The following is a 20,829-nucleotide window of genomic DNA, read 5'->3' as shown; positions in this document are numbered from 1 at the left end:
CAACTGGCGTGGTTTCGAATCCCCGGTTGTACGTGACAAGGAGTAGGGTCGCCTGTCCAACCTCGTGGTTTTTTTTCCGGGTCCTCCGGTTTCCTCCCACTGCTAAAGACCCCTACGCGCAAGCGAATTAATGAAATAAAATTAAACCATATGTTAGTCCCGAAATGACCTAGTTTGTGTCGAGTGGACGTTAAACCCCATCTCTCTCTCTCTCTCTCTCTCTTCTCTCTCTCTCTCTATCTCCCCCATCTCTCTCTCTCTCTATCTCCCCCATCTCTCTCTCTATCTCCCCCATCTCTCTCTCTCTCTCTCTCTCTCTCTGGGTGGCAGAAAAATAGGATGTTAAACACACTATTTCATGAAATCTACATGACAGACTTACTTCCCTTCTCTAACAGCTGTGTTTATTGGTCTACATAACAATACAATATTGATTGATAAATGTTTGCTATAAACTTGCTATTTTTATTTTCTAATCATTTCAAAATATTGATGTAGTAGAACAGATTTATTGCATGGGGTGTAAACTGTTGTCATGATTTATTAGTAGGATGTAAACTGTTGTCATGCTATATTTATACACCCATATTTAAAGTAGCTAAGTCTCCAACTCAATATCATCCAAAATCTTCGACATTGAAAACACAAATTATTTGTCAATTTAAATCAACATTGATGTTGTGACCTTACGGGGAAAAGATGGGCTTCTGATATCCAATAATTAAGACAAAATAAATATTTTACCGTTGATTCGTGTACCATGGTGCATTTCACTTCAGCGCCATTTTTAACAAGGGACTCGTAGAAAGAGGCTAGATATAATCCACAAGTCATGTCAAACGGTGACGCCATATTCTTATCTGGAGAGCATGCGCAATAAATACTATCGGTATAGAGTGAAATAACCAGGCGCTAGAGATTGCCATTCGATTGAGACTTCTGGCGTATGTCGCCGAACATAACTGATTAGAAATTGCAGTAAAAACAGAAACGATTGAGTGTAAATCAGTTTATATACATTCACATTACATTATTACATTTGCTGTGACCCATTTGTGTCAATTTCTAGATCCAAAATATTAGCGACTTAGCTCCTTTAATGAGAACATATTTTTGTTGTCCCATTCATGTGTGAACACACTACAAGTCAGGATACATGGGGTCATAACAAAGAAGGAGCCACGGTGGCTAAGTGAGTAATAAGACATTAGCTCCCTAGCTTGGAGGTCCCATCTTAGATCCCTGCATTTCCCCTTCTCTCTCAGTGGTGCAGGACAAAGGGTCTGACAAGGACAGCGGTCTAGTCATTCGGATGGGACGATAACTTATGTCCCGTGTATACATTGGTTTGCACGTAAAAGATCCCTTGGCAGTTGGAATTCGATATAAGAGTAGGCCATAGTACTGCTGCCCAGGCAAAATTTTCCTCATAGCTTTGCACGTAAAAGATCCCTTGGCAGTTGGAATTCAATATAAGAGTAGGCCATAGTACCGCTGCCCAGGCAAAAGTTTCCTCATAGCACACTGTATATGTATGCCTGTCTTATTAGGCCAGTATAGGAGCAGAACAGTACGACGTTAAATTCAATTTCATTTCATAACAAATTCAGAATTCATAATTTTCAGTCCTTCACATTTAAGGGGAGCTTTTGTTCCTGCTCCTCTCGACGCACGTCGGCTTTCCTTTGAAGAAGTCATTAAAGACTCCTGCAAATTAGCTAAATCGCTCTCCTAAATATGGAGATTAATAAACTACTTTCAGAGTTTTTGTTTACTTTTAAACTACATATATTCAAGGTATCAGGAGCTTTTTATGGCTCCCTCACAATTTTATAAACATGAAGGACTGAATTTTTAATTACTATTCACAGAGTTATAAGAAAATTTTCTATAACTTGGTGATATGGAAGAATCCTATTGAATTTTTTAATCTTTGGATCCTAAATGTGGAAGATTTGTCTTTCATTCTGTTTTCATTTTTTAAATATAAACTTTGGGAATTATGGATTTTTTAAAAGTCTATATGACAGAATTTGTGGACAATGATTTTAGAGTTAACCTAGACAACCTTTCTGCTGGCGGGAGTATTAGAGGGACTGGTGTTACCTGTTGTTTTTATACAGGTACATGTATATAGGTATACGTTAATTACCTGTAGAAGTGTATATTGTTCAGTGACGTAGAAATGATGTATTATTAATAATGACGACTATGGAGATGACTAACTTCTTGATCTAAAATCAATATATAGACTGGCAACGCCTTGCAAGTATTTCTAGTCTACAAATACCTGCTCTTGTCTTAATGAAATTAGTTCAATGAATTTGATCAGGTATGTTTATCTTTTCTCATGTCGGATTGTATAAAGAAAGCTGTGGTAGGGGTGGGGGGGGCAGAGATGAGTTGCCGTTAAAACTTAGTTGATTGAGATATTCTCCCATTTTATGTACAAATACATTTGGAAGTAGCAGATGATATTTATGCCATGGATTACCAATATTTAAAGAGAATATCAACCTACAAATGTACACTTTCTCACCTTGTCACATGGCTTGCTCTTAAACTTCAAGGGGTGGGGAGTGAGAAATGAGTGATCCAATGTATGCTATAGATCATATAGGTTGTTATTGAACGAAGTGTTGGCAGCTCAATCACAGGAAAATATTGTCTGCCAGACATTTTCGATTTCCTCCGATATCTGTGACCTTTAGGAACTGACTCGGATCGAACGATGTCCGCTGACAGTTCCAATCCATCCCTACAGTGTATATTGCTGCAATATAAAAATACCGCTCATCTCCAAGGAGAGAACACCAAAATCATAACGAATATAACCCTGCAATATAAATACAATTGTTGATAAATATTTGTCGTTTATTAAAAACGAAAACAAATTAAAGAGTTTTGTAATCCACGTGCTGAAGGCGGTAATCATCATTTGGAGGAATTTCAATGTTTAAATATTGAACATTTAAAAAAATTCCATTTTCGCTTTTTTTTTGTGTGTGTAAACAGAAAGAATACATGTAATTATTATACAAGCAATACAGACATCCTAAGTCCAATTCTAAAATAACAGTGTTGGTTGTGCTACATTCCTGATAAACATTAAACTTTCTATAGGAACATATTTTCAGGGAATTGAAATGAAATTTAATTCATGTTCATTTCTATGGAGGATTCCAAAATCTCTGAAAATCAGTCATGTTATAGATTTTCTCCCATTCTTTGTAAGAATGCTAATAAAGGCTATATTTGCAGGCTGAAAAACATCCGGGTTGAGAATAGTGATTGAAAATTAAAGGCACTGCTTGTAGACAGTTTAATTAAAATTACACATAGACTATACTTTAAACTGGAACAAAGTTCTCAACTTTAATTAGATTTTGTATCTGAATTTCTGTTATAAAAATGGCAAAAGTTGAATTTAGTGGTGATGGGGAACAAGGTCGGGATTGAAAGTTAATTGAAACACAAATTATGTGTTTATTTTTTTAATTTTATGGTTTTGACATTCCTTCAAAGAGCTATGTCCTTGACGTATTTCATTTGTACAATAACTCGTTATCTTTTAATGATCATGGAGGGTGTGTAGAAAACAAAGACTTATGACATAAAACAATAGACCTCCTTTTTTATAGCTTTTATGTTATCAGTGTCACTCAATATGAGGGAGGGGGGTTGGGTGGCCGAATGATTAGCTCGTACGCATTGTATCATAAGGTCTGTCATTAAGTCAACTGGCGTGGTTTCGTTTCCCCGGCTGTACGTGACAAGGAGTCCTCTGGTTTCCTCCCACTGCTAAAGACCCCTACGCTCAAGCCAACTATTGAAATAAAATTTCACCATGTGTTAGTCCCGAAATAACATAGTTTTATCGAGTGAGTGGTGTTAAACCCCATATCTCTCTCTCTCTCTCTCTCTCTATCTCCCTCTCTCCCCCTCTCTCTATCTCTATCTCTCTCTCTCTCTCTCTCTATCTCCCTCTCTCTCTATCTCCCTCTCTCTCTCTCTCTATCTCCCTCTCTCTCTATCTCCCTCTCTCTCTCTATCTCTATCTCTCTCTCTCTCCCTCTCTCTCTATCTCCCTCTCTCCCCCTTTCTCTATATCTCTATCTCTCTCTCTCTCTCTATTTCTCTCTCTCTCTCTATCTCCCTCTCTCCCCCTCTCTCTCTCTATCTCTATCTCTCTATCTCTCTCTCTCTCAATGACAGACCTTCTGATGCAGCACCCACGCACTAACCATTCGGCCATCCGCCCCCCCCCCCTTGTCTTCTGTATGCCCCGTAACTCTAGATGTAGGCTGCTGCCGTTTACACTTTAACAAAACAACAGGGCTGAAAATTAACAGGGTTTTGTTGACCCCTTTTACAGTTTTATCATCAAGTTACACGTATTCCCGTCATTTATTTGATCAGGTTGTTTTATTGATCTTTAGAATGCTCATTGGTTCATCAGTAGGGGGACATAAATATCAATATGCCAGAGATTTTGTCTGTTCAATGAAAACCCCAATATCGACATCAAATAAACCCATGTTTACATTTCACGGTTTTAGAAGATTCAACAGTAAATTGGACCTGGGAGTAATCAGTCGAAGACTTTGTTACACAGAGTTAGCTTTATTCTATTTCATTCCATTCCCATCAATCTTATTTTTAACAAAGTTTCCAGATTTCATGCTAAACAGTCATTACTGTGTACGTAGTGACAGAATAAAACTGGTGATAAATGTACATCAGGAGAATTGTTCTTTTCATCGAGAAAACTTCAATTAATAAAGATGAATTGATAAAAAAAACATTGGTACATCGGTCTATCCATAGCAACTGGAATTTTCTTAAAGATACATTATTGGAGATTAGATAAAGAGCTGGCAGTTCTCACTATAATAGTTAAAAACTACATGATGTAAAGGGAATATGTTGAAAATTTCAGTCAAATTGATCCACTCTGAACCGAGTATTTAGCGATTGAATTTTGGACCCATCCTCGGTCATCATTACTAAAGTCGGTACGATAAAATACATAGTCTTGGTTATCCATTTTGTGAATTAATCATGAATGAGAGTTGAGCAGCAGATCGGACCCTAATCCAGTAAATATTGCAGAAATAGCGATGACATCGAGAGTTGATTATAGTCTGGATAAGTTAATTAATGTCTTATTAATAATTTAGATAACATTTCAGGCCTAAAGAAAGACCCGCAATAGGCAGATTGTATAATGTATGTTTAAAGATTTGACCATATTTTATCTTGGCAACTGGAATTGACATTGTAATATCATTCTGTACACAGAGCTTCATCTACTCCATACTTCGAGAATAAATCTCTGTCCTAAATGGCCGCCATATCCAAAAATTAGTATATTATTTGGTAATGCGGTTCTACTCTGTTTCATATCTGTCATAAACACAAAGACTTAAACATGCATTATGCATGAGCTAAATCTGATTATTGCAAGTCTTAATTTAGGCTTCAGATGTTATAGAAATTATAAATTAGATCTTTATTTAAACAACAAGACCAAAATCAACTCTGTTGACCCACGGATGGCTCGGCTACAGCTTGGATTTAAATAGGATTTCACTAATTGATTAAATCAAATAAGGGGTAACCTGATGAAAATACGTCAGTTAGATCGAGGCTAAATGATAGAGTGTACTTAGCTAGGCCGCTGTAAAGCGTTTCCGTATGCCATTGAAAACTTTACTTGATAATCGAGATATGTAGGTGGAGTTAACGCCTGTCAATCAAACGATTGGCGAAGGTGAAGACACATTTCGCTACCATTTCTAGGCAAATATTACAACGATGATAACTATGTTCAGAATAAAGTAATTTGACTGAATTTTTCAATATATTCTTCTTTCATCATCTACTTTTGAACTGTTATAGTAAGAATGGCCAACTCTCTATAAAAATCTCCCATAATGTATCTTTAATAAACGGTTTCAATTTTATCAATCTGATTAAAACAGGGATCCTATTTCGTTTCGTTTTTTATAGTTCAAAATTTCGTTTTACTTGTCTTTACTACACTAGGATCTGGAAGAGTTGTTATATAACCTGTGTTCTGGATGACGTGAGGGATTAGCCAATGAAACGGTCTGTTATGACGAGTTCTTGGCATGCCATGCATGCACAGAACTGTGGGTAAACAACTAGAAACGTCAATGCTGATTGATTAGGGTCATAGGATCAAAAGTCGCTTGTACGGCCCCTGGCATGACCTTCCAGTACAACTTGTCAGTTCTTCATGTATTGTAAGCCATCGAAAATATAAAAAAAACAACAAAAAAACAAATATAGATCTGTATTTTAATCAGATTGCAATTTTATTAAATGGAAGCAGACTAAATACTAAACACAATTCTCGAAGTATACTTAGTATTTTCGACTAAAATCGGCGATTTAGGACTTACAATGTCGGTCAACTAGCTTAGCGTCTGTTCTCAAGGGAGTTAACTGTAGACAGACAGCCTAAGTTTAATATGTCGTAATATCCTGAAGAATTTAAACAAGCAGGATCGAACCTGGGACCTCCTGGTTTGTGAACAGCCCATATTAAATTAACCAGCTACTATTCATCTACTTGTTTATCAGGAGGGAGAGAGAGTTTAACATCCACTCGACACAAACTAGGTCATTTTGGGACTAACATATGGTTCAATTTTATATCATTAATTTGCATGTGCGTACAGGTCTTTAGCAGTGGGAGGAAACTGGAGGACCCGGAGAAAACCCATAAGGTTGGACAGGCGTCCCTGCTCCTTGTCACGTACAACCGGGGAATCGAAACCACGCCAGTTGACTTAATAACAGACCTTATGATACAACAAGAATGTGATAATCATTTGGCCATTCACCCCCTACCCTTGGACAATAGGCCAACTTACCCTCATGAATATTTATATTATTTAAAATATAGATTTGGCTTGAAATATTATTATTGTTTTTAGCAACATATTTAGTTGTATTGATAGTTAGAATATATTTATGATCACAGCTGTATATCTATCTGAAGGATTTGTAAATATCTTATTACTCTATTGTAATAAATTTATCTCCCGCTACGATCCTTGTTCAGATATCATCAGTAATTCAATCTAATCAAAATAAGATTACATTAACAGGTTTTCTCTCTTTTTTTTTTAATTTTCTGTATTTTTTACTTGGTTATAATCTATAATGTGATCAGCTTTCTACCTGGAAGAATTCTTTATATACCATGTAATCAGAGGATCATAAACAATGATTCACAAATATGTTTTTACATAATTCACTACAATTATCCTCAGATCTATCAGATTATTCAAAAAGATCAAATTATCTGAACGCTGACTTCTAACAAAATATGTCAGATGTATAATATAGTACAATATAAAAAAATGAAATGAAATGAAACACATTTAACCGCTGGTTTGAATCAGATTGTTAAAGTAGCTAATGAGTCTCTAACTCAATATCATCCAAAATTTTCCACATTGAAAACATGATTTATTTGTCGGTTTAAATCAACATTGGTGTTGTGATCTTACCGGGAAAAGATGGCCTTCTGATATCCAATATTTAAGACAAAATAAACATTTTACAATTGGTACACGAATCGTGTACCATAATGCGTTTCAGCGCTATTTGTAATAAGGGGCTTGAAAAACGAGGCTAGGCATATTCAACAATTCATGTCAAACGGTGATGCTATATTCTTATCTGGAGAGCATGCCCAATAAATACTATCGGCGTAGACTGGAATAACCAGACGCTAGAGATTGAAATTAGATTGGGAATACTGGCGTATTTCGCCGAACCTAACTACAGTAAAAACAAACGATTGAATGTAAATCAGTTTATATACATTGATATTACATTATTGTATGCGCTGCGACCCATTTGTGTCAATTTCTAGGTCCGAAATATTAGCGATTTAGCTCCTTTAAGTAATTGTATCTTTTTTGAATATTGATCTTTCTATCTTATATATCATCCTCTAATTTAGTTGGGGGGGAGGGGGGTTAAGGGGTTATTATGACAACTGGCGTGGTTTCGATTCCCTGGTTGTATGTGACAAGGAGTTGGGTCGACTGTCCAACACATGGGTTTTTTCCGGGTCCTCCGGTTTCTTCCCACTGCTAAAGAACCCTACGAGCAATCAAATTATTGAAATAAAATTGAACCATATGTTAAACCCGAAATAATGTAGTTTTATCGCTCTCTCTCTCTCTTTCTCACTCTCATTTAGTTGATCTTGATGCATGTTTATTTGAACTAGCATGACTACTACAGGACCACCATTTATACCCTAGGTGGTCCTGTTCAATAAAACTAATCAATAACATTAAGCTATTATCACATACATGGCAGCAAGTGTATGATGTCTGGAAACATTTTAGATATGGAAATTTATTGTCAGTTTTATCACTGTGTCGACTTATAAACGGAATGGAAATTGCTTGGTTACTTCCTGGTATCGTGGTTCAGTGAATACTGGAATGATTTATTAACGGTAGTATAAGATAATCAATCGATTGTTCTCTCTTAGCTAAATGGTATGATATAACAGCCTACCTGTATTTTTATGTTGCAATCAGTTATTGGAGTAATTGAAATGAAATGAAATGAAATGGAGTGTAACGTCCTATTGTTCTGCTCCGAATTGGGCTAATGAAGACGGGCATACGCCATACAGTGTGCTATTAGGGAAAATTTTGCCCAGACAGCGGCACTATGGCCTACTCTTGTATCGAATTCCAACTGTCAAGGGATCTTTTACGTGCACATCAATGTGTACACGGGACCTCGGTTTTTCGTCTCATCCGAATGATTAGACAGCTGCATCACTGACAAGGGGGAACCACACCGGGAAATCTGAATGAACTTTCTCGGCAATGCAAGGATCGAACACCTGACCTCTAGACTAGCGAGCCAACGTCTTACCCACTTAGCCTGCGAATTCCCCTATTGGAGTAATTATTGGGAGTCAGTATGGACTGAATTCATAGTCTTACTTTAGTTTAAAGCAGTGATTCTCAACCAGTGTGCCGCTCAATTTTGAACGGCACACTAAGAAAATTTCGCACTAAAGGTTCATAGCTGTGTTTTTCTTTATTTAGTTTGAGTCATTCTATGTGTCTATGACTAGTCTCTGTCTACGTTTGTATGCTGTCTATGACTTGCCATGTTTTTATTTTGCAATATTCAAATATTTTTCATATATATTTAGCCAGGTGTGCCGCTATTTTTTCATGTTTTCCAAGGTGTGCCGTTGGCAAAAAAAGGTTGAGAACGACTGGTTTAAAGATACATTCTGTAAGATTAGATAAAGAGCTGGCAGTTCTCACTATAATAGTTAAAAACTAGATAACGTAAACAGGATATACTGAAAATATTGCCGAGATATTAATGATTGAATTTAAGCCTAGCCTTGATCATCAGGCTGACCTTAAAAATATCTTTGTTTCACCAAACCCGACCCACAATCGAGGAGAAGGGTCGGTTTTATTTTCAGATTTTTTTTTTAAAGTTAGAGAAATCAATACAGAAAACTTATTAGCTGTATACTACAGATTCATTAATTTTGTTTAATGAATTTGGGGTCTGACGTAAAAAGTAACGAACTGAAAGTTTTTTTTATTAAACTTAAGAGCTAATTTGACAGCTTAATAATTTTCCGGGTGGAAACATTCGTCTTCTTTATTCAATTGGCAAAAAAATCAACGAGTGAATGACATCGGGAACTTGAAGTGTGAAACTCCTTCAACACGTTTTTAACGATACTGCGGGTTGTGCCTTCATTTTTCTCAAAAACTTATATTGAAAATATCGTCGTCATGTTTAAAACTAATCACCACAGACATAGAAGCAGAATCATTTCGTGGGAATGGACGTGTATTCGTCTGCAACCATTTTGTTGAGAAGCGACACCTATGAAGCTTTCGTCTTGATCAACCAGTTTCAATAATGAATCAAACCATAGCCATAGTAAAGGGAAATAACTCTCGTGATATATTTCAGGTTGACACACAAAATAAAATAAAAAGATCGTGGAAAAGTGCAATAAAATAATTTAAGTCGGGGGTGGTTTTAGTTAGTCGGTCGCGTTAGGCGAAACAAAGATATTTTTAACGTCAGCCTCATGTAAACTTCGAAGAGAAGTGAATTAATAAAAGAGTTAGATTTTTATATATCAATTAAAACAGGAATGTTTTTATGGACAATTCTAAAATATTGCATTTCTCTTAAAACCAGAAACTAAAAATATCAAATTAGTACAATATGATGGAGTAGATTTATTGGGGGTCATGATGCTATCTGTCAACGATATTTGGTTTATACTCCTAATATCTGTTGCCATGACACATAACCTATAATTATTTACTATCAGAATAACAACTTTCAGATCTTATTTTTGTTTTATTATGGGTCTTCTGACAAGTTGTCTGTTTAATTCTAATATTTATACTTGTGAAGCATTGAACTAAAGAATTTCAGAATCACTAAAGTAAGTCATTAGCTAAAAGTCGTTAATTTCTGTTTTTGCTGTGTACAGTATTTGGTGTTGAATCATCATCGTTAGGTAAGATCATAAATTTTTAAAAGCCAGTGTTAATTATGTCTAGAAATACATGGCATGTAATTACCAGTAGTTGTTTTTAATAAATGACATTTTCTATTTAGCTGAAGAAGATCAGATTACAGTAAGTGCTTTTAAGGCTGTAAGGCCTGGGGTTTTCATCAGCTGATCGAAGTGCTTGTGCAGAGGTTAAATGAAGAGTTATTTCATTAGTGAAAGTAGAAGTACATGCATCAGCGTGGATTTAGTGATTTTGAACGCCAGGACAGATTTTCAGGTTTATATCCACATGAATGTCCCGTTCTGAAGGCTATCTAACCACTGCCTTGGGTCTCACCACAGTATAATTCATCTTCACGATATCTTCCTCCTTAATTGTAGGTAGTCAATTTTACCATATCGTCATAATATTACCCTTAGTTACAGTTTTCATCGAAATAGCACTGGTAAACTGTTCGTAATTATTATTTTGGTTTGGTAATGAAAGGTTCCAGGGTTCGTCCGTCCCCCCCCCTCCAAAAGTTATGACAAATCCACGCCCTTGAGTACATGTAGTTCCATTAATATCGGGGTGGGTGGGTGGTAGCCGAATGGTTAGCGTGTGCACGCTGTATCATAAGGTCTGTCATTTCGTCAACTGGCGTGGTTTCGATTCCCCGGTTTTACGTGACAAGGAGCAGGGTCGCCTGTCCAAACTCGTGGGTTTCCTCCCACTGCTAAAGACCCCTACCTGCAAGTGAATTATTGAAATAAAATTCGAAACATATGACCTAGTTTGTATTGAGTGGAGCTTAAACCCCATTTCTATCCTCCCTCTCTCTCTCTCTCTCTCTCTCTCTCTCTCTCTTTATTACTTGGAGTAATAAAAAAGATTGTTGTTATTTCTTATATAGGATATAAATAGTGAAATAATTATGATTTCATTAAAAGCAAAAACAAATTAGTATTAGATTTTGTCATTTCACATCTTATCAAACAAAACACTAATGAAGAAATAAAATAACGGTATAGGACTAAATTACGAAATCTATATCAGCAGACCAAATTAAGAAATGTGCATTAGCAGACCAAAATTCTAAATCTATAAAATCAATAGAAAATGTTTTATAGGATTATTGAGGCGATGGAATGAAGTGAATACTGGGAAGCAATGAGCGTAAAAAAATCTATTAGGATGTCCTAACATGTGATATTGTTCCTGGTTGTGATTCAAACGGAATGTTGTTTTTGATGTAGTGAAGTGTGAGAGTAAGTGCCTGAAGAATTCTCCTGTGATCTGTACGATAATATTGGATGTTTTGATTGAATTCGTCTTGAGTATAAACTATATTTATTGGCCAAACAGTTATCCTGTGAAAACCGCAAAGGAGTTGTAAAAACTGGAATTCAGTGCAGATATTGTGGCAATTCTGGTAAATATGATAAAGTACATGTATGTATAAGTTTTAATGTCAATTGTTTTTAAAACTATATAAAGCATCTATCCGGAGTTGACATGCAGCAAGAACTTCTAACTCCCTGTCATGGAGTACATAGTGATGGATAACTACGAGGCTCAAATTATTAAAGTTCCTATTTAGATAGGTATTAGCACTTTTCAGATAAAAAGAAATGAAATAGGGTTTAACGTCCTACTGTTCTACTCCTAAACGAATGAAGACAGGCATACGCCATACAGTGTGCTATGAGGGAAATTTTGCCCGGACCTACTCTTATATCGAATTCCAACTGCCAAGTGATCTTTTACGTGCACGCCAATGTGTACAGGGGACCTCGGTTTTTCATCCTATCCGGATGACTAGACAGCTGTCCTTGTGAAGCCATCCGTCCTGCACCACTTTGGAAAATCTCATTGAACTTTCTCGGCCAATGTTGGATCGAACACGCATCCTCCAGACTAGCGAGCAAGCGTCTTACCCACTTAGCCATCTAATCACTGGGTTGGAGTGAGGCACATTCTATCAAGAACTAATTTATATCACCCAACTTAACCATTATGTGATCTTCCCACCTCATCTCCTTCGATAAAAACCAGAATCAGCAATACAAGGAATTCTTACAGATCAGGAAATACAATTATGGATATTACAAGTCTGGAAATATTCCAGCAAGTTACATAATGATTATAAAAGGAAAATTTGAGTAGCAGGTTTATTTATTGATTTTAATGATGGTATGGTAATCTGATCTATAGTTCTCTCTGCTGGTGGACCGTATGAATAATATATAATCTCCTAGGTATGTAGTCTATTGTCTAGTGGAATTAATCATAGTCTCTAGTCTATCTTGTGTAAGCAGGTCTTTTTCATTTCTTTAACACTGATTGGATTTGGCATCAAAGAATGGAATAGAACGGAATGGAATTTTACAGGAACATTTCGAAAGTTTCTAACAGTAAAAGTGTGATTGAATATAGCCTATTTAATGTTTTTAAGATTGAAATATTGAGCTATTGGTGATTATCTTTTGAGGGATTTTGAACAACAATATTATGAAAGTTTGAACAGCTAAATGGAATACCAGTCCAGAAAGGATTCAGTTGGGAGATGATGTTCCATAGAGGTTTTGGTTTTGTTTTCTTAAACATATAGGGGGGTTGGATGGCCGAACAGTTAGCGCGTGCACATTGTATCATAAGGTCTGTCATTTAGTCAACTGGCATGGTTTTGATTTCCCGGGTGTACCAATCTGATTAAAATACAGATCTATATTTCGTTTTGTTTTTTTATACTTCCGATGGCCTACACTACATGAAGATCTGACAAGTTATAGCGATAGGTCACATCAGGGGTCAAAAGACCGACTTATGACCCTATGATGTCAGACATTTGATTAACCAATCAGCATTGATGTTACTAGTAGATTACCCACAGTTCCTTAAAAAACACACCTAAAGCTCGCCGTAACAGACTGTTTCACTAGCTTATCCCTGAGTCTATTCAGAACACGAGTTAAATAACAACTCTTCCAGATTCTAGTGTAGTAAAGGCAAGTAAAACGAACTTTTGAACTTTAAAAACAAAACGAAATAGGATCTGTGTTTTAATCAGATTGCAGTTGTATGTGATAAGGAGTAGGGTCGCCTGTCCAACCTCGTGGTTTTCTCCGGGTCCTCCAATTTCCTCCCCCTGCGTGCAAACGAATTATTGAAGTAAAATTGAACCATATGTTAGTCCCGAAATGACCTAGTTTGTGTTGAGTGGACATTTGAGAACATTTTAGTGGGATTAAGCAATCAAAAAATCATATATTATCCAAAAAATACAAATAATGATCACAGCTTGGACTTTCATTGTTCAATTGTATGAGTGGTCCTTTAATACAGACAGGGTTATCCAGACACTTAAATAGCTAGGAATCTGGGGACTTGTTGCCAACCCCACATGGAAATGGAAAGTTCTTACTTCTTTAAAATGTATTACATGATTTAGATAGTTGTCCTGGGCAAAGATAAATGCTTTTAAGGGACTTTCTTACAGAATTAGAAAATGAAATGAAATGGGGTTTAAGTCTCACTGAAATGTCATTTTGAAAATTTATCGGAGGCAGGTAAAATTGACATTAGGGATCTTGTATTATACTTATGGAAAGGATATGTTGACTTAAATTACTTGCATTATTTAAAAAATAATATGAAGCTTTTCCGGTGACCTTTGATTAGATTGTCACAGTCTGTAAAAGGGGGAGGGGGGAATGGACGGCCGAATGGTTAGCATGTGCACGCTGTACCATAAAGTCTGTCGTTGAGTCAACTGTTGTGGTTTCGATTCCCCGGTTGTATTTGACAAGCAGTAGGGTCGCCTGTCCAACCTTGTGTCTTTTCTCTGGGCCTCGGGTTTCCTCCCACTGCTAAAGACCCCTACACGAATTATTGAAATAAAATTAAACCATATGTTAGTCCCGAAATGACCTAGTTTGTGTCGACTGGGCATTAAACCCCATTTTTCTCTCTCTCTCTCTCTCTTTAAAAGAGCAGACAGCTGGGTTCAGTCCAATTCAATGACTAGGAAAACATCAACTCAGCCAGCTTGTATCGCATCAGATATACTATCGAACATCTTCTCTGTTGGGAAAGGGCATGATATTATTAACCCACGCTTTTAGAGAAAACATCAGTTTTATTTCGCAATTATAGAATGGTAATTTGATGTTTTAAGAAAGGAAGTTTGTAAGGATGGATGGAATCTTATTATTTTACTTTCAAGACTATTCTCTTGTGATTTAAAATAGCGTGGTTAATTAACGAGGTGATCAATTAAACATAATTAGATTCTGTTCTGTTTGATATAGGATTGGTTACTTCTTGATTATATACGATGTGTTATTGATGAAGTCTGTACGGTATTCTTACTTGAGGGTATTGATGAAGTTTGTACGGTATTCTCACCTGAGGGTATATGTTACGTATATACTGAAGTTTGGAAATATAAATGTATGTTATGTCACATATGTCACTGTATCTACATGCATTGTTTGATATGGATTTCAATGATATGAAGACAAATTGAACCAAAAAATCGATAATTTTATCTTCACCCTTTTACATCATGTTAATGTTTTGTAAATGTATTTATAATATTTGTAAATGTATGTTTAATGTTTTGTAAATGTATTTGTAATGTTTTGTCAATGTATTTGTAATGTTTTGTAAATGTATTTGTAATGTTTTGTATTGGTATGGTTTGTAAAATGTATTTGATTTGTAATGTTTATAAATATATATTTTGTAAATGTATTTGTAATGTTTTATAATAGTATATGTTTTGTAAATGTATGTAAAGGTATGTTATTTCTGTAGCCAAGTAATAGATCTACAGAACACTGCTATTAATTCTCTGCGTCTTTCTTGCTTTAAACTTGGTGGCTAAGTGGGTAAGATGCTGGCTCGCTAGCCTGGAGGTTGCGTGTTCGATCCCTGCATTGACCAAGAAAGTTCATCACAATTTTCCAACCTGGTTTTCCGCTTGTCAGTGGAGTGAGACCTAGGGTCTGACAAGCACAGCTATCTAGTCATTCGAATGGGACAAAAAACGAGGTCCCGTATATACATTGGCATGCACGTAAAAGATCCCCTGGCGCTGCTGTCCGGGCAAAATTTCCCTCATAGCACACTGTATGGTGTATGCCTGTCTTCATTAGCTCAGTCGGAGCAGAACAGTAGGACGTTTAAACCCATTTCATTTCATTGCTTTTAACTTCTTTGCTTTTAAACATCTTTTACAGTAAAAAATCACAACCTAAAAGTTAATAAAATACATTTACATTTATGTTGTATTTTCAATTTCAATGAAACTGAAAAAAAAACATGTAGATAAAATTTTTATGATAGAAAACCATATAAGATATATATAGAACTAAGTATGTACTTGTCTTTTAAAGCGATAGTTTCATATTTTTAAGTTATATTTTTAAAATGCATTAAAATAAAGCCTTAAAATAGATGGTATCTATAAACAGTCCTACCTTGTTAAAGAATAATACGATTAATCCTATAATTCACTATTGCCAGTTGAGAAATTGGCAAAAATATCATTTTCAACTTCAAATTCAAACGTTTGAAGATAGCTATTCCATATTCCATGGAGGCAATATGAAAACAAGGGAAGTAATTGTGTTATTATTTCTGGTGTGAAGATTTTTAAGTGTGAGAAAGATAACCTATGATCGTATAATAGTGAGTTGACAACCTATTGAGCAAAAGACATAGAAATAATTATGTTTTGACTTTCTTAGAAAATATGAAATTCTCGCTTTAAATACTACAAACTTGTAAATATGTTTTATAAACATTTAGCTTGTGATTTTATACTGTAAGAGATGTTTATTATTTACTGTGAGTCAGCCATATTTAAATATTATTTAGTAAATTGTTTCAATGGCATTTAGTAATTGAACTGGAATATACAGATCACAATTCTATGGAATACAATTACTGCTTATTACTAAGCGACGTTTCGACTAGACTTCTCTAGTCATTATCAAGCAATGATAATGACTAGAGAAGGCTAGTCAAATCGTCGCTCAGTAATAAGCAGTAATTGTATTCCATAGAATTGTGACCTGTATATTATTTAGTTGGTGTACAAGTAGGTATAAATAATTGTCTTGGAATAAAGTTAAAATGTTCGCAAACCAAGGATTAGTTGTGAAAGATATTCGATCACTGATGAATAATCTGTAAATACAGTTTTGTTATAATATATTTATTAAACTATATACTGTCAGTATATCATGGTTAATAATGTACATGTACTTTCAAATGTACGCACATACAAGGAGTAGGGTCATCTATCCAACCTTGTGGGTTTTCTCCGGGTCCTCAAGTTTCCTGCCACCAATAAAGACCCCTATGCGCAAGCGAATTATAGAAATAACATTGAACCATATGTTAGTCCCGAAATTACCTAGTTTGTGTCAAGTGGAGGTTAAAAATCATTTAAAATCATATAATTTGTACTTAGGTCCAGTAATTTAGATAACATTTCAGGCCTAAAGAAAGACCTGCAATTGGCAGATTTAGCTCTTGTATAATGTATGTTTAAAGGGCCAATCTCAGTTATATTTTGGAGAATAAAACTGCTTAAATTTGTGTGAAAATGGTATAAAACCTCAACCTTAGGGTCAAGCAACTAACTCCATATACGTGATACATTTTCAAACAACTTAAACCCATCAGTCTTCTTCTGGAAATGGAGACCGGTGTCCCAAGCTGCATTATATGGTGTCTGGATAAAACCAGATTTTTATTTTATGAAAATAACGTGTAGGTGAAATTAAGAATTTGTTATAAAGTACGGCACGTGGATCACACACTGAAAAAACCTCGAAAAATACAGCAATAGGTTATCAGGACACCCAACCAAAAAATTGACCTGAAATCTTAAAAGAGTTACGTGTCCAAACGACTCAGTATTTTGAGCTGAAATTTTCAGACAAGATAAATACACCACGTTTAGAATTAATACGTACACAGACTTTTATTTCTGAGAATCTGTGAAAATCAGGATGATCCCTTTAATGTAATTACTTTAATGAACTTGAATGGAAAATAGAAATCATTTTTATTTTCAGTTAATGTTAATTGAATGTATTTTGTATAATTCTAGGTTATGAGTTGAATATCTTCATCCTGATCTGATGTCATCAGGAGTATTACAATCAAATGATGTATCAGATGTTTATTTATTGTATAATAATTTTATCCATCCAACACGTGTCAGCTGAAATAAGTAAGTATTTATACAGTAAAGAATTTCACCCACATTAAGGGGGGTTGGATGGCCGAATGGTTAGCATGTGCACGTTGTATCATAAGGTCTGTCATGAGCCAACTTGCGTGGTTTCGATTTCCCGGTTGTACGAGATAAGGAGTAGGGTCGCCTGTCCAACCTCGTGGGTTTTCTTCGGGTTCTCTGATTTCCCCCCACTGCTAAAGACCCCTACCCCTGTGTTAGTCCCGAAATGACCTAGTTTGTGTTGAGCGGACTTGTCATATGAATAAATAGCTAAATGATAATTTATATAAAATTTACTGGTCGGCCTATATAGTATATATGTTACAGTCAATTTGTGTAATCAGTCATTTCATGTAATGACTAAAGCCAGAAATAGGCAGATTTAGCTCTTATATTATGCATCTTGATGTCATGGTTGGGTTAGAATTTCAAAAATAAACTGATTTATCAAATTTTATGTATTTATTTAAAAGTTTGCGTATTTGATGAATTATGGGGAAACTATATATTTTAATGTTAGAGCTGTTTACAGGTTTAAATACAGTTGTCTGACATAAATAGAACTTTTCTTAGCAGAATCTCAATTTGATGAAAAGTTAGATTACCAGGGCTCACTGTTCTTATTTTAATAAGAGATACTGTTTGATTTACAAAGCACTAACTAACTTGGTCAGTGTAGTACTATCCGACTACACATCTTAGTTTTTGGCCTTATCGTCTAATGGGGGGTTGGTTAGCTCTGGACTGCTTCTGTTGTGTCTCTCTTCTTATAGGACTTTACCATTGTGTTTTCTCACGATAACGACTCAAATAAGTAACAGGAACAACGATAGTGTTTTTGCTAAACATTTTATGTCACAACGTTACACAGTAGTCTACATTGCAATATTTATAATTAACATCTCTTTCTCTCCAACCCCAGTCCTGTAAAAATCTAGCCAGCTAGGCTAGACCCAGGAAAACGCTACCGCATGAAATAGTCGTCTAAAGAATCCACATGATCTCACTCAATTATTCTAGCCCCGCTCCCTTATATAGGTGCATATTCTTTTGTCTCTGTTTATTCTTTTGTCTGTGTTATTTACGTGGGGGATCACGTGGCTAAGTGGGTAAGACGCTAGCTCGCTAGCCTGGAGGTCGGGTGTTCGATCCCTGCATTGGTCGAGAAAGTTCATCTAGATTTTCCAGCGTGGTTCTCCCTTGTCAGTGATGCAGGACGGAGGGGCTGACAAGGAAAGCTGTCTAGTCGTTCGGATGGACGAAAAACCGAGGTCCCGTGTACACATTGGCGTGCACGTAAAAGATCCCTTGGCAGTTGGAATTCGATATAAGAGTAGGCCCTAGTGCCGATGTCCGGGCAAAATTTCCCTCATAGCACACTGTATGGCGTATGCCCGTCTTCATTAGCCCAGGTTAGGAGCAGAACAGTAGGACGTTAAACTCCATTTCATTTCATTTTCATTTCCGTTTTTTACGTAAAGAACTGATAACAGCTAAATTCCAAATATGGAATGGACATTCACCCCAAACCTGTATATCGACAGGGATTGTTACCTAATTTGGCCAACAAATATGATATATGTTTTATAACAAAGAAAAATGTAAATGACCAACATGTTCATTAATCTATAGCTCAGTTAATGTATCAAAATAACCAGCATATACTTGCAGTATTTGTGGTTATGAAGTTAGAATCAATAATAAAAAAGATAACGCTATTGTTCTAGCCATCATATTTCTCCATTCTTTGTCTTTAGACCCCATGTCTTGTTATTGTCACAATATTCATAAACAATTTTAATTTGCCTTTCAGAATTTAACGTATACCATAGCTAATTTTTTGACAATGGAGAATAATTAATCAAAACCATAATATTATTTTACATAGCGGTTTTTAAGCACAAATTCAGGCCAGTTTTTTATTAGTTTAGGTTAACCAGTACAGTTATTGCATCAGAATGTATATGTATGCATAGGATATTTTGAGACTGGACAATTGTGACAGGATGATGTAACTTGACCTAAATAGAGAGTACTGAAGAAGTTAAAGGAATACACACACTCCAGTTGCTATATCATTACACTCACACTGTCGTTCGCCAATGTTGCAATTTGCGATAAAAATATGAAAGTGGCGATTAAAATTTGATTTTGGCGATGACACTATGGGATACTGGCGATTCTTTTTGAGATCTGGCGGAAAAAAATCTTAAAATTCTGATCATATATAGCCTAGTTTAACCTTTAAATTGAGTGTCAATCACTCGCTGCATACTATAAATTAATCAACTTGCTGATAATCCAGATCGTGTCAATGAGTCATACTTACCAATTGTCGCGGAGTAATGATTAGTTGATTGATAGTTACCAACGGTATATGTAAAGCCTATCTTGAGTCATTATGGCTGATAATTAGATATTTTGATAATTGAATTCTGTTTACTGTGGCTTTATAGTTTATACGGCATGTACAACATACAAGCGTGCCTAATTAGATATTGGATAAGCGAGTGAGAAAACGGTCTGCCATTTGCTTCATATTACTGCCGCCAAAATGCTCTATAGTGAACGACAAGTACAACTGAAAATAACAAGAGGCTTATTGTACACGCAAAACATAAATTTATAGAAAATTAGCTGTCCTTGGATGAGTTTTGACATGTACAAATAGACTAAAGTCACCCCCAAAAAATCAGATCTTTATATAAAACTTGGCTTATGTGAAGAGGATGTTTTAAGTTGTTGTATATTGTATATATATCGGTAATGGTTTTATAATAGGCTTGTCTGAGAAATAAAATTGTTACATGTTGTCTTATTTTTTATCACACATTTTTAGCAGATAAAATATTCCAGTTGACGCAAAAAAATATGAACATTTTCGTAGATAAAAATTATCATCCATTTTGGCGGAAAAAAAATGAAAGCCAATGTGAGCCCTGTAGATTACAATCTAGGAGAGAGAAAAAAAATGTAAAAAAAAAATGAATCAGCAGAATGCAATTGTAATCTAATTTA

At 35.5% G+C, this 20,829-nt stretch overlaps 1 protein-coding gene across 1 annotated transcript in view; it reads left to right on the top strand.

The window, feature by feature from the left end:
* Positions 1-20,829, top strand: part of LOC126808511 (cell adhesion molecule DSCAML1) — a 57,032-nt gene that overhangs the window by 1,912 nt on the left and 34,291 nt on the right. Inside the window, exon 2 of the mRNA XM_050533267.2 lies at positions 17,683-17,805. Within this exon, the coding sequence (XP_050389224.2) occupies positions 17,739-17,805 (67 nt within the window). The 5' untranslated portion in view covers positions 17,683-17,738. The remainder of the gene's footprint in view (positions 1-17,682; positions 17,806-20,829) is intronic.

The sequence above is a fragment of the Patella vulgata genome, chromosome 1 (genome assembly GCF_932274485.2).
Source record: "Patella vulgata chromosome 1, xgPatVulg1.2, whole genome shotgun sequence".
NCBI lineage: Eukaryota > Metazoa > Mollusca > Gastropoda > Patellidae > Patella > Patella vulgata.
This window is presented reverse-complemented; position numbering and strand designations above follow the sequence as displayed.